General features: G+C 43.3%; 1 protein-coding gene across 4 annotated transcripts in view; it reads right to left on the bottom strand.

The window, feature by feature from the left end:
• Nucleotides 1–1,261: 1,261 nt before the first annotated feature.
• The window catches only part of OVCH2 (ovochymase 2), a 29,562-nt gene continuing 15,775 nt past the window's right edge, over nt 1,262–15,048 (bottom strand). For 3 of the 4 annotated variants that reach the window (XM_088667815.1, XM_088667818.1, XM_035118585.3), the window contains 11 exons: nt 14,904–15,044; nt 14,259–14,389; nt 12,320–12,413; nt 10,824–10,955; nt 10,651–10,731; nt 8,055–8,241; nt 6,232–6,304; nt 4,965–5,160; nt 4,563–4,714; nt 3,349–3,514; nt 1,262–1,484 (listed from right to left, as the gene is read on the bottom strand). In XM_088667815.1, coding sequence (XP_088523941.1) covers nt 1,465–1,484; nt 3,349–3,514; nt 4,563–4,714; nt 4,965–5,160; nt 6,232–6,304; nt 8,055–8,241; nt 10,651–10,731; nt 10,824–10,955; nt 12,320–12,413; nt 14,259–14,389; nt 14,904–15,044 — 1,373 coding nt within the window. In that variant the 3' untranslated portion in view covers nt 1,262–1,464. The remainder of the gene's footprint in view (nt 1,485–3,348; nt 3,515–4,562; nt 4,715–4,964; nt 5,161–6,231; nt 6,305–8,054; nt 8,242–10,650; nt 10,732–10,823; nt 10,956–12,319; nt 12,414–14,258; nt 14,390–14,903; nt 15,045–15,048) is intronic. The other variant, XM_088667820.1, reaches the window with a different exon arrangement.

Here is a 15,048-nt window from a genome sequence, read left to right as displayed (position 1 = left end):
GCTTTGCTTAACATCCAGCCATATTAAGAGTTCAATGGCACCACCCACCCCACCCAATGACATCTATTTTCCTTGCCCTCGCTTCAAACTACAGGCAATTTAGAGTGTGCTTTTAAAAAAGACCATACACCAATTAAAAAAACAAAGTTATCTTTACTGTAAGGCTGTAGTGACTATTCCAGGTTACAATAAATCTATGAATTATCCTTAATCTTCATCAAGTGCTTCTACCTAAGTACAGTAATCATTAAATGCACACAGAAACTTAAATATGCACACACCAATCAAACCTTTATTAATAAATGAATATTCCAATGTGAGGACAGAACAAATGTCTCCATATTTGGGGGGGGGGAGGTTGCAGACCTCCTTTTTTTTTTTTTACTAAGACTAGAGCATGAAGAAAAGAAATAGAAAGTACATGTGCTTCTTCTAGATGTCTGAAAGTGATCTTACTGTCATATGGCATGATAAATTAAAAAATGCATATTAATATATTTTCAAAAAATAATTTATGTACCCTTACGTTATAAAAAATATTCACGTGAAACATTTCATTGGGGAAAACTCAAATGCTCCCAGTAAGTTCAGTGGGACTTACTCCTAGGGAACTGTGCATGGAATTGCAGCAACATTATTTCTAAATGGAAGTGTCCAAAGCTGCACTGATATATTTTAGCCATGTGAAGGCTACACCACCACCTTCTTCTTCTTCTTCTTCTTCTTCTTCTTCTTCTTCCATGGGCGTACCCAGGATCAAAACTAGGGGGGGCAAGGGGAGGGGCCAAGGCACGGAAGGGGAGGGGCCACAAAGTGGGCGGGAACAGCGAACTCGCGCTCCGCCGGGCTGTGCCCCTCCCTAGAAGCAGGGCTGGTGGGCGGAGGCGGAGCCCAGCCCAGCGGAGCGCGAGTTCAGCGTTCCCGCCCGCCGCGCCGCGCTCTCTGGTTCCCCGCCGCGCTTGGCCTTGCCAGAGGGCGCGACGGGGAGCTGGAGGGAGGGCGCAGCGCGGCGGGCGGGAACGGCGAACTCGCGCTCCGCCGGGCTGTGCCCCTCCCTAGCAGCAGGGCTGGTGGGCGGAGGCGGAGCCCAGCCCAGCGGAGCGCGAGTTCAGCGTTCCTGCCCGCCGCGCCGCGCTCTCTGGTTCCCCGCCGCGCTTGGCCTTGCCAGAGGGCGCGATGGGGAGCTGGAGGGAGGGTGCAGCGCCGTGCGGCGGGAATGGCGAACTCGCGCTCTGCCGGGCTGTGCTCCGCCTCTGCCCACCAGCTCTGCTTCTAGAGTAGGGCAGCTGCCCTAACTTGCCGCATGGTGGGTACGCCCTTGTCTTCTTTTAATTATGAAACATGCAGTCCATGAACTCTAGATACAGAGTTGCTACACATGAGCCAGGTAATGCACTTCGGAACAAAGCTGTCAAGTCACATGGTTTAGCTGTTGGTTTAAATGTTCACATTCATAGAAGATCTTCATTCCTGGCTTGTGGAGTCTGCAAAAGAGGCAAGACAGTCAGGGCCAACTATAAAACAGCAAAGAGATCATAGCCATCTAATTATAACAATGCTGTGGCAAACTTGTTATGGGCAAGGGCATACCTAGGGTTGTTAAGGTCGGCCCCCGCCAAGGGCACAAGACCAGGGGACAGGTGCAAAAATTGTGCCTCTCCACTCTGGCTCAGAGTGGCTGGGAGCCCTCCTGCCTGCTGTCTGAGCTGCTCCTCCACTGCTCTGGGTGGCTGGGTGAGGGATGCAAGCTTCTCTGGGCACCTTGACGGAGCAGTGCTATTAGAAGTGTGAGAGGAGGGAAGAAAGAATGGTGGGGAGCCAGGAAGAGTTGCAGGAAGAGGAAAAAGACAGAAGTGAAAGCAGTGAGTGGAAGGAGGCAGGGAAGCAGATGGACCAATGGCAGAGGAGGAGAGGAGGTGGAGCTGACCCTGATGGCCATGAAGGAAGTCACTGGCAGAGCGTGAAAGGTGAGAAAAAGCAAAGCTTTTGAGTTTCTGGTTCATGGTCTTTCCTAGCTTTGGAGGTGCAGATATCTCCTTGTGAAAGGTGAAAGGTGCACAGATGTGTGGGTGCCAGGGAGCCTAGGTCCACCTATGCTTATGGGGAAAACAACCCTCTCTAACAATGGCTTTTAATTAAGTGCCACTACCACTTGTGATGAATTCGAAAAGACCCCAGAGGTTGCATTCCTAGAGGTTCAAAGCACTTCACACTTGTGTTCCAGTTTCAATAGGTGAACACAATTTTGTGAGTCTTGGAACCCCAGCCTAGGGTCAGTGTTGGTGCAGCCACAGTTGATTGGAAGAGATGAAGGAATCATTTTAATATACAGAACTGAGAGAGAAATGGGGAGAGGGGAGGCAAACAGGAAAAGGCCATAGGGAGGTTGAAGGAGAAATGGGGTTTTAGACAGGTGCCTCACATGGGTTAAGAACCTCTAATTAAAGTGTTTGACAAGGTGGATCATTCGTGGATGAAGCCTGCATGGTATCACTGCAATAAAATACATTGGCATGGGAAATAATGTAGTCATTGCTTAACCTGATTGTCCGCTGTACATTTTCAGGTGACCAATAACTGCAAAGCAGCAGCTGTTGTGGTTCACTTGAGCAAAACCAAGCAAGAGTATTGTGGAAGCCTGAAGGCCAATTTATTGTGGAACAAGCCTTTGTGATAGAGCTAGGGTCTTCACCAACGTAAGTAGGGGAAGTCATGGCCTTACGGTAGTATGTGTGGTAGGCAGAGCGAGAGAAGGTGGGAGGAACAGAACTAGCTCCTGCACTAGGAGACCAGACATTTTTCAGGGCTGGACTTTGGTAAAACCCTGAGCGAGGACAAAATTTGGCATCCCCTCCCTAAATATTCCTTATTTTGACTCCCTCCTTCTGTTTAATGATGGCCTTCTGTTCTGCACATCTATATAAATATAGGTATGATGATGATGATGATGATGATGCACTCCCTCTGCTCGGCATCCTGTGGAGAGGAACCCCCTCACCCCCTAAATCCAGCACTACGTCTTCATGCTGTCTCCCCACTTTCTGTTTCTCTCATTCAACAAGACCCTGGGTATCCTGGTGATTCTCCAGAGGAGGTGAACACACGTGTGATGTGTTTATGTTGCCTTCTTGTGCCCAAAGACAAGAAGCACAGGACTTTGTCCCAGAGCAGGTGCATGTGTGCAATTACATTAGCACTGCTTCCATCTTCTCTAACACGTGCAGGGGGTGCCAGAAGGTCTGTGACACTTCTATATTCCATACATGTCTGTGGGAGCATACTGGACACCCCTCCCTAGAAAGTGTCCCTCCAGATTGGATGCTGCTGTTAAAATAAACAGATGCCTACTGGTTCCATATATGTGCTGACCGATCCAATTGGTGAAAGACGCAACATTCGTATAAACTCCTGGGTAGCCAGTTCTTCCACAACCATGACCCCAGCTTATTATTCCATTAAGGGTGTAGTAGCTTGACTCTTCTGATGGACAAACCAGTGGACCTCCTGAATCACCCTAATAAAAATGAATAGAGCTTAAAATTAATATATATACTTATTTGTAAGGAAATGTACTTTCAAGAGCCACCAGTGTGACCTCAGTTTACACATTCTGATTTGCCACAGGTATTGTGCTACTTGCATTTTCTAAATATTAAGGGGTATTGCTATTCGCGTCCTTACCTTCAGACTGTAGGCTGAAGCTAGCAACAAAGAAATGAATGCAGAGCCTGTCTCCTGCGGCCACCACTGTTGCCAGCTTTAAGCTGCTCATTCTTCTTTTACCATTTGCCAGCAAACAGGTTTGACAGCAAGTAGGTGGTCAACAGAGTGAAAGATAGCAAGCTATAGAGCTCTGTTTCTGGAGTGATATGGTAAGAGACACTATTGCAGAGTAAGTAATAAGGAATAGTGACCAAAAATAATATTTCAGATGAGGTTTCCTGCCAACAAAACAGTTGCACTAACATTCATATGAGACCTTCAAGCAGTTATAGACTAGATTCTGCAGCAAAGTGATGCTTTCCTGACTGCCTCACCCCCTCACCACGCTTCACTCTGAAGAAGGGCCCTCTTCCTCAGAATGAGGCAGAGCACTAAGATAACGGCAAAACATTGTTTAAAAAACAGTGGGGAGGTGAAGTAACCACAGGAGGTGGAAATGGAGAGGCCACTAGCCGGAGAAATCATGAGATATTGATTAATATCCATTGTCCTTGTTCAACAGCTTTCTCATTCATGGCTTTGCACATGGCAAAAATCAAACATGCTTACGAGATCTTAGAAAAACATATATCTCATCTCAGCTTCTACCATGACATACATGAATGAATGAATGAATGAATGAATGAATGAATGAATGAATGAATTAGAAGACCTCTCATGGGGTAAATTTGCCAATCCCTAGTTTCATTTTCCACTAGTTATGGCTAGACAAGAACCAAGAAGCTTTGCCTTGGCTCTAATAAAGTTATCGGTCCCTGTTTTGCTGGGTGCTTGCAGAATTATTGCACAGACCTTGTTAATTCCTGGTTGAATAGAATGCATTTACTCTGACTGCTTACTGTACACGCATCCTTTCCTCCTTCAGTAGGAAATCCGGCACAGAACATCCGCTTGTTCAGACCACCCGGATGGTTCATATAGTATTTCTGACATTCTTCAGAAACCAAAATAGGAACTTCAAGTTGATGGAGTTTCCTAGAATGTTCTCCATCTTGAGGGGTTAAAAAGAGGATACAGCAAAAACTTAGATTCAGATATAAGCTCCTCAAATGTGAAGAGAACATTATTTTTTCTCCTTCACATGCCAAGCTTAACTTGCATGAACTTAATTGTTTTGTAGTCCACATTTTCAGCTCATGAACCCCTCTTCTCCACCAGTCCCTAATGAAAAAGGAATGGCTAGCAATCATTCTGGTTAATAGATGAACACAAAATTCTTACTGAAAGGAATATGCACTCACCTTCATAATGGATGCCCCAACCTGTAATGACACACACCTTGGAAGCCTCAACCTTTTCGTCTTTTTCAGGCAGACACACAGAACGAACATAATGATTGAATTCTAAAGGCTCAGTGAGTTCCACCAGTGCTATGTCTGAATCTGTAGTCGTGATGTTAAAATCTGGATGCAGAATGTACTGTTTCACCAATCTTTTCTAGAAATAGGAAATCACAGCAGGGTGTCAGCAGCTCAAAGACTGCTCTACCCTTCTCCCCACTTCCCTCCAACTTTATACTCTATACAACATTAAAGTCTCACATCGAACAAAACCAATTTTAGAAGGGACTTCATGATATGAAAGTAGAGACAATGCTTGTAGTATTGTAACCCAAGGAAATCATTAATAAAAACAATTTTTAAAAACACATTTCAGGTACTAGTTACAGGTGGGTAGCCGTGTTGGTCTGAGTCGAAGCAAAATAAAAAAATTCCTTCAGTAGCACCTTAAAGACCAACTAAGTTTATATTTTGGTATGAGCTTTCGTGTGCATGCACACTTCTCATGCACAACTACATTTCATGCACAACTACATTTCAGGTAGTTTATCAGAATGAATGAGTATAGCTCAATCACTGTTTTAGAAAGAGTTTTCGTTTTGTGATTGGCAGTTATAGAACAACATGTATACTGGTAGTCACCTAAAAAAAAAGGTAAAGGACCCCTGACAGTTAAATTCAGTCACAGACGGCTCTGGGGTTGTGGCGTTCATCTCGCTCTATAGGCCAAGGGAGCCGACGTTTGTCTGCAGACAGCTTCCGGGTCATGTGGCCAGCTTGACTAAGCCGCTTCTGAGGAACCAGAGCAGCACACGGAAATGCTGTTTACCTTCCTGCCGGAGCAGTACCTATTCATCTACTTGCACTTTGACATGCTTTCGAACTGCTAGGTTGGCAGGAGCTGGGACCGAACAATGGGAGCTCACCCCGTTGAGGGGATTTGAACCGCCAACCTTCTGATCAGCAAGCCCAAGAGGCTCAGTCTTCACTATGAAGTCCATCATGACAGATAGATAGATGATGATATATAGACAGACAGACAGACAGACAGACAGACAGACAGACAGACAGACAGACAGACAGATGATAGATGTATTTGAAAATACACTTCATGCAAAACTCTTTTTCATTTTGCTCCCATAGCCATGGGGGGAGGGATAGAATTCTTTGTGCATGTTGCGGGATAAGGACATGTTCCTTCCATAAATACAGAATAACTTGTACTAACCTGACTATTATGTTCTTGTTCTCTGATGTCGTGAGCTCCAGCAACCACACTCCAAAAATCTCTGTATTTTTCCCTTTACAGAGAATGCAATTGGTTAAAACAAACCCGGAAGTTTCTTCCAACAATCTGTACCACACATTTTCATTCAAGCATGCTAATGTGTTACTCCCATCCACACAGGGATTCCGAATACACACGGAATAGGAACAAATTTGATTTGCGCTGAAGTCTAAACAAAGCGGGACTTACTTCTGAGTAGATATCGGGATTTGCTGGAAGAGATCGATACTACTCATAAAAACAACTGATTTCCGCACAAGTGCCACGAAACACCTCTTCAAATGCATAGGAAACCCACAAGGTGAGGAAGGAGGCAGTAGGAATGCTCAGGCTGGCTCTGCCCAGCTTGTTAACACTGTTGCACTTTTTGAGTTGGAGGTGCAGAGTGAAGCACAGAGCCTCCTGCACTCTTAAGAGGCTCACTGTGTGTTTTAGAACCTATGTGTTCATGATACATACCGGTAGATACAGTGACTGGAGAGACCTTAAGTGTTGCAATTTGGCCCAGGGCCAGATTTAGGTTTGATGAGGCCCTAAGCTACAGAAGTTAACGGTGCCCTTTGTTTGTCCAGCTGTCCTTTGTCAACAACAAATTGTCACTGTTTTTTGTGTTGAATATATGCTATATGGTAATTTAGGGACCTAATAGGTATCTAAAGCCATTTGCACATAACAAAATATGTATTTTATCAAAGTAATTGTTGAACTGAAATACAATTAAGACGAAGAATATTGATAGTGAAATAATGATTAAGCTCTAACTATATGTAGGCTTTATTTTAATTGTTTTTTATCTTATATTTTGGAAATGTACATCGGTTTTTTCTTTAAATTTTTTGGGGGCCCCCAAGAAAGTGGGGCCCTAAGCTATAGCTTGTTTAGCTTATACGTCAATGTGGCACTGATTTGGCCATGGGGAAGGGAGAAGCATAGTTTAGGTCAAGAAATGGTTGCTCTGGTTTTATATTAAATGAAGAACCTCAATCTTCCTGATGGCGTGGGAGCAGGAAGTCATATAAAATTGGCAACATTTTTTGTGGGTACCAGAGGAATATAAATCCTCCAGTCTCTTGCAATTTGGTATGTAGTCTGCCAAGAGTTCGCCAAACCTACACACACTTTCATTTATCTGCTGTTTTGCTATCCCTAGTTACTCTGGGTGTGATGACGGGTCTTCAGAACTTTCTGGGGTGGTAAATGACCCACCAAGAGATATGTTACCTTCTTTGAATTCTTCTAGTATGGTGAGAAATGGGAGTGGGAAGTTCATGTTATGGGAGATAAAAAAGTAAAGGACCCCTGACAGTTAAGTCCAGTCACGAACGACTCTGGGGTTGCGGCGTTCATCTCGCTCTATAGGCCAAGGGAGCCGACGTTTGTCTGCAGACAACTTCCAGGTCATGTGGCCAGCATGACTAAGCCACTTCTGAGGAACCAGAGCAGCACACGGAAATGCTGTTTACCTTCCTGCCGGAGCAGTACCTATTCATCTACTTGCACTTTGACATGCTTTCAAACTGCTAGGTTGGCAGGAGCTGGGACCGAGCAACGGGAGCTCACCCCATTGCGGGGATTCGAACTGCAGCCAGCACAGTAGTCTAAATCTTCAGCAGGCTGGTGAAGGATGGTATACACACTTATCAATACGTAGTCATAAGTAGACATTCATAGGATGAGACTCTAAATAATGCATTTGTTAATGTGCTTTCCAAACTGTTCAGGCGCTGTGAACTATTGTTCCTAAGGCATAACATAGAACTTACTTCCCTGTAAAACAGTGAGCAGCAGTCACCACCCATGTGCTTGTAAGAACTGCGCCTCCGCAGATGTTTTCTCCCAAAATCTGTATGCTTGCCTGCCAAGGCCAAGAATAGGGTACAGCTTCTTCGCCTCCAACTATCCGGCTGAAAAGAAACCTGGGCTGGTTGGATGCTACTCCACAAATGTCACCTGGCAATATAGAAAAGAGGAAAAGCTATTGCACATTGCAGAAACAACAACAACTTGTGCCTATTACAGAATAAAGCTGCCCATGTATAAATCTCACCACTCCTCCTCTCTCCCTTCTTTTCTTCCCCAACTTTATACTCTATACAACACTTAAATGTACAAGATCTGTAGAAAAGACTTTACAAGCTGAAAAAGACACAATGCATGTACATTTGTAAACCAAGAAAATCTTTAATAAAAATTGTGTTTTTTAAAAAAGGGGGGGAGAAAGCTGCCCACATTTGGCTGATTCTACAGAGGCAGCTTCTATTTAATATTAAAGTCCCACTGGATTTAGTAGGACTTGCAGGCAAATGATAGGATGGTGTTTCAGTGGTGGCTAATGAAACAGTTCATTGGCCAGAACAACCACCAGTCACAGCATGGTGATGATGGAGAAGGGAGCCTTTTCCTCTCTCTCTCTCTCTCTCTCTCTGTGCCAAAAGCCACTACTGGTGGGAAGGAGCAGCTATCCCAGGCAAGTTCTCATTTGCTGACCTTAGCAGCCTGCTTAGTCTTACACTAACATAGTAACAGCAACAACTGTTGAATTTACAGACTGCTTTGCAAAATAAACCCATCAATGCAGTGTACACGGTAAAAACAGAATTCAACACACCATCACACATCCCAAGAACAATAAAATGAGTTAAACCAACTCTAAAACAGTCAGGCTATCCATAAAAATTGGAAAAACAGAACAAGTTCATCAGATATAAAACTGATCGTCCATAAAATGATTGGGATGCAGCACGGGGAAAGCCTTCCTCAACCAAAATGTCTTCCACAGGCACCTAAACATCATCAGACGAGGTGGCTGTCTGATTTCAGCTGGTAATTGATTCCAGAATGCTGGAGCTGCAACACCAAAAGTCCAATTTCTAGTTCAGGGTAAGTGCATCTCTGGGACATGTGGTATTCTCAGCAGTGCTCCATCTGAAGAGTGTGGTTGCCAGGTAGGGATACAGCGGACAAGACTTTATGGTGGTGCCAATTTTTTTAGGGCTTTAGATGATCAAAGCAAAATGTGAATGGTTCCTGGTAGCAAATTGGCAACCAGTGCATCTCCTTTAGCAGAAGCGTTACATAGTGTCAATGGGGTACCCCAATCAGCAATTTAGCAACTGCATTCTGAGCCAGCAGCAGCTTCTAGGTTAAGTCAAAGAGAATCCCAGAACAGAGCACCCTGCAGTAATCCAAGATCACAGTGGCCAAACCATCTTAGTCCAGGAACAGCTGTAGCTGCCTAACCAACCAAAGCTGGCAAAAGGTACCCTTAGCCACCAAGGCCACCTGTTTTGCCAGGAGTTAAGCTCAGTTCACTGGCCCTCATCCAGCCCGCAGCTGTGGTCAGATACTGGTCCAGAGCCTGCATGACCACTCCAAGTTCAGACATTATGAAAAGACAGAGTCATGCATCATCAGCATACTAATAATACTTTGCTCCATATCCCCCCAATGATCCTTCCAGGTGTCTTCATATAGATGTTAACTAACACTGCAATAAGATAGGGTCCTGCAGCATCCCATAGCATAAATGCCCCAGTGTGACTCTATGGAACCAACCCTGCAGGTAGAACCAGAACTACCATAAACTACCCTGACACCAGTTTCACGGAGCTGGTCTGGGAGGACACCACGGCCGATGGTATCACAAGCCGCACTGAGATGAAGCAAAATAATTAGATTCCCTTTGTTTTTCTCCCAGTGGAGGTCATTTATCCGGACAAGCTAGGCTGATTTGGCCTCTAAACCAGGCCAACCAGACTGAAATTGGTCGGGCTAACCAGTTTCAGCCAAGAATGCCTGCAGCTGTTCTGCCACAACCTTCTCAGTCACCATCCCAAGAATCGGTGTGTTAGAAATTGGCCAATGACTATTTCAAGCGCTACCCCTTTCATCACACCCTGAGACTGCCCAAGCATGCCCTGCTGGCCAGGCTTTTGTTTACCATGATCCAGATTGACCATGATCAAGATTCATGCTTGTTCTGCATGAACTATGGGATCAATATCACTACAGTCATACAACTTTACCCTCAAAATGTCTTATAAACAGTGAGCCACAGAGGGCTCCAAGGAAACTCCCTCAGGTGCCAAGAACATCTGAACTGTTTGGAGGAGCTTCACTGGATGGCTAGTAAAAGATGCAATAGAGGCAGTGAAGTCTGCAATATATTTTGGATTTGCCTTATTAGGAAAACACATTTTCCAGCCAAACGTGGTGTGTATGTAGAATTCATAGAATATCTAGAATACCTATAGAATACCTATATAGAATATCTACAAACTAAACCCTGGACTCCTCTCTACATTCATTTTGCCCTTTCCCTGCTCCTACCAAAGGATACCTTCACAGAAGATGATTTACCAGGAATGTCAGTTTCATTTGAGGCATCACTTATTTCTTCCGGAAGGATTACTTCACTGCTCGAATTTGATATGTCTAGATCTAGTTTTAAAAAGAAAGAGGGGAGAGTCATTGTCAGAATTCCTCAAATCAACTTTCTTCTAGGGCTAGAATAATCCTCCATTTTCCGTTACCTGCAACAGAGATGAACGAAAATCTGGCTTTGAATCCACCAAACGTCTCTGTCTCATCTGAATGAAACTTGACCAGCATGGTACTAGAGGAACTCACAACTGGTGCTGGGACAGCAAATCCACAGGATCGAGCTAAAGAAGGTAAGCAGCAAGGTTCACAGCAGAACAGAAACAACTTCCCTGCATCTCAGCATACAAAACGTTAAATCCATCGGGTGTCGTTAAAAAAAAAATGGCATCCTTTGTGGTAACAAACTCTTTATATGAATATTGGGTCAGATCCCATTAAACTGATGCACCATTGAAAGTCAGTGCAATGAGTTCCACTAGTGAAACAGGACTTCTCCCCTGCACCCTCCACAAATCTGCTCAGGGGGGTTGGGAGAACCCCCATAACAGGAGGAGAGGCAGGGGAGAAGGGGGGAAAGTGCTATACTAAAATGCTTGCTCCAGAATGCGGCAGCTAGACTGCTGACTGGGAGCGGCCGCCGAGATCACATAACACCTGTCTTGAAAGATCTACATTGGCTCCCAGTACGTTTCCGAGCACAATTCAAAGTGTTGGTGTTGACCTTAAAAGCCCTAAATGGCTTTAAAGGTCAAGTATACCTTCGGTCAAGTATACCTGAAGGAGCGTCTCCACCTCCATCACTCTGCCCAGACACTGAGGTCCAGCACCGAAGGCCTTCTGGCAGTTCCCTCGTTGCGAGAAGCCAAGTTGCAGGGAACCAGGCAGAGGGCCTTCTCGGTGGTGGCACCTGCCCTGTGGAACGCCCTCCCAACAGATGTCAAAGAGGAAAACAACTACCAGACTTTTAGAAGACATCAGAAGGCAGCCCTGTTCAGGGAGGCTTTTAATGTTTAATAGATTACTGTGTTTTATTTTCTGTTGGAAGCCGCCCAGAGTGGCTGGGGAAACCCAGCCAGATGGGCGGGGTATAAATAATAAATTATTATTATTATTATTATTATTATTATTATTATTATTATTATTATTATTACACTCTGTGTGTTAAGTCACTGCTACTATTTCCTTGATATAAATTAAAGGAATTTGTAGAGTGAAAAAGTATAATGCAGTTTCAGATACTGACTAGAGGTTTCCCTGTGAGTTGTAATTATGCTATCTCGTGTGTGTATGTGTGTGTGTGTGTGTGTGTGTGTGTGTGTAATGCAAGATTAGCCGAATAGTAAAAAACAGTGTGACTACATGTGATGGCAACTGATCCCCTTGTTTAAAAATGCAGCCTACCTCAATCACTTGAAGAAGACTCGCTCACTTGAAGTAGGGATGGAGGCCAGTTCTAAGAACCAGGTGTCTACATGGTGTGTCGTGAAATGAATCCATTTCTTGCAGTGCTGCCACCCCACCCACTACGTTCCCCCCAACTGGACTTATTTTGGGTACTGAAACCCAACTGGGAAGAAAGGAATCCTGGCAATGGACTCAAATCTCATTTAGTGCACAGTGTTAGAAACAAGTATAAAAAACAAACCTATTGCATTATCCTTTGCAACATTTTCATACACTGTCACTGAGTCATAACTGCAGCCTTCATTTTCCTCCAGTTCAAAATTTTCATATGTGAGCTTCAAACAAACAAACAAAAAACCCTGGTGTTCATCAAACACAAAGAGGTTTAGTTTCAAATATTTTTCTTAATGGCCATAGATCATTCAGCAGTGTTACCAAGGAAACTAAATTGCTGCCCTGCCTATGGCAAGTAAGAAAATACTATTTAAACAAGGCATAGATTAATGCTGCAATAAAGGCTGGAATAAATGTGCACATGGAGCACACTGAGGCTTACATCAGAATAAACATGCATAGGATTGCTCTGCACACCCCCAAATGCAAACATTCTAATTTATTATAATTTACAAATCAAAGCAGATCCACACTTTATGCTTGATTGCAGTCTACAATGCTTGCATGTATCAAAATGTGGGTGGCAACCTCTGGGGCCCCAAGGTCTTAAAACATTTTTAAAATTAAAATGTTGTCAAGTTTATAAAGAAGTTTAGAATCATTGACAAGTGATGTGCAGCCCTACCCTAAGCCTTTTACTCAGAAGTAAGTCCAACATGCATAATATTGCAGCCTTAAATACAAATTCATAATTTCTATCAAGGAAAAATAATATTAAATACACTTTTATCAGGAACGCAGTATGTTGTAACACATATTACAAATATAAAAGGAATAGCTATTATCTTTATTAATAGATCACACAACACAAACCACACTCAGAAATCAGTTCCAGTCAATTAATTGGGACTCACTCCTAGGGAAAGGACTGTCATTGCAGTCACTGGAGGCCTCCGATAAGACGCTGTACAGAAATAACATGAATACTGGGGAGTATTAACAGATAAGACATTAATACTTGGGAGCAGAGTACACTCCAACATTTTAGAAATGCAAATCATATTGGGGCACTGGTCTAGGACGACATTTGTAAAAGAATGTGATGAAAGATGGCTGGAGATGGTTGCTGCCAGAAAGAAAAAGAGTATACTTCATTTTCTAGTGTCTGAAATTCATATTTGAGAATGAATTATTGATTTACCACAAGAAGGTAAGCAGAGGAGACAGCATCACATACAACCTACACCCCTATATTATATGAACATAGCAAAGGTGTCACAGTCACATAAAGCTACCCCCCAAAATGTATGAATGAGTTTGAAGACAGACAGGTTCAAAATATGATAGCCATGTTTAAATATATAAAAGGATGTCATATAGAGGAGGGAGAAAGGTTGTTTTCTACTGCTCCAGAGAAGCGGACACGGAGCAATGGATTCAAACTACAAGAAAGAAGATTCCACCTAAACATTAGGAAGAACTTCCTGACAGTAAGAGCTGTTCGGCAGTGGAATTTGCTACCAAGGAGTGTGGTGGAGTCTCCTTCTTTGGAGGTCTTTAAGCAGAGGCTTGACAGGCATATGACAAGAATGCTTTGATGGTGTTTCTACTTGGCAGGGGGTTGGACTGGATGGCCCTTGTGGTCTCTTCCAACTCTATGATTCTATGATAGGACACTGAAACTTACAAAGAAAGAAAGAAAGAAAGAAAGAAAGAAAGAAAGAAAGAAAGAAAGAAAGAAAGAAAGAAAGAAAGAAAGAAAGAATCCACACACAGTGGTATTCAACTAAGATTTACTTAGAGGAGGTCTATTGGAATTAATGGATCTGCCTTAGTCATCTTCATGAAGTTTTACCCTGAGTAAAACCTAGTTGAATACTACCCACCGTATTTAAATAATATCCCAACACTGCAAGATACTATATGTTAACTAATAATAAAACAGCACCAAAATAAGGCAGCCTCATGAGCGAAATGTTACGTTGCTTGTGAAGGTTGGAATCAAACTTATGGCGTTCAGAGGAAACCCTTTATGCTGATGTCAGTAAATCAGCCCTGCCTTGTACCTTGACCACGTGGTTTTCTGGAGCTTGAACAATCCATTGACAATCTGCCAGATTATTGTAAGCCTCGGGATAGTGCATGCTTTGCACTGTTCCTTCCTCAAAGAGTATGGCAATAGATCCACAGCCAGAGTCTAGAAAGACAGTGAAGCAAAAGTGAGACAATTTAAATAGCCCCTTGGCAAACTATAAACCAGAGGAAGCTTTTGTGGGCTCATTATGCTTATAGTAAAAGGTGGTGGTTGTTTTATTTATTAAAGGATTGCTTCAATGGACTTCCAAGAGTCAATTTGGTAATAAGAGAACTTTCTAAATATGGGTATTTGAAGAATAGGTAGTCATTTTTTCCTCCAGACCTTCAGACCTAAGTCTGTAAAAGACTCATGTGGTCCACTTATATTAATAATTGTGCAACTGCTCAGTTCTTCACCATCAACACCAAACCCTTTTGAATGGTAAGTCTGTGTTCTAATTGCATCTTGACCAATGACTGCTGAAGCTACAAATCATAGCACTCCCATGTAAGGACTGATAAGGTACACAAAAAGCATTGCAATTTATAAAGTAATAGATCTAGTGCCTGTAATCCATATATATTGTGAAGCCTCCTTGGCCTCTCATATATTATTAGAAAGTATTGATACTTACCTTGAAGAGAAGCTGGCTCAATCGTTTGGTATATCATAGAGAACCCAGATCCATGTTCTTTGTTATCAGATACAAATTTTAGCCTTAGGCTATTGGAACCAACCAAAATCGGTAACGGGGGCTCCTTGCCACAGAATTTCCCTGA

Source organism: Zootoca vivipara, chromosome 1, assembly GCF_965207765.1.
Source record: "Zootoca vivipara chromosome 1, rZooViv2.hap1.1, whole genome shotgun sequence".
In the NCBI taxonomy this organism is placed as follows: Eukaryota; Metazoa; Chordata; class Lepidosauria; order Squamata; family Lacertidae; genus Zootoca; species Zootoca vivipara.
This window is presented reverse-complemented; position numbering and strand designations above follow the sequence as displayed.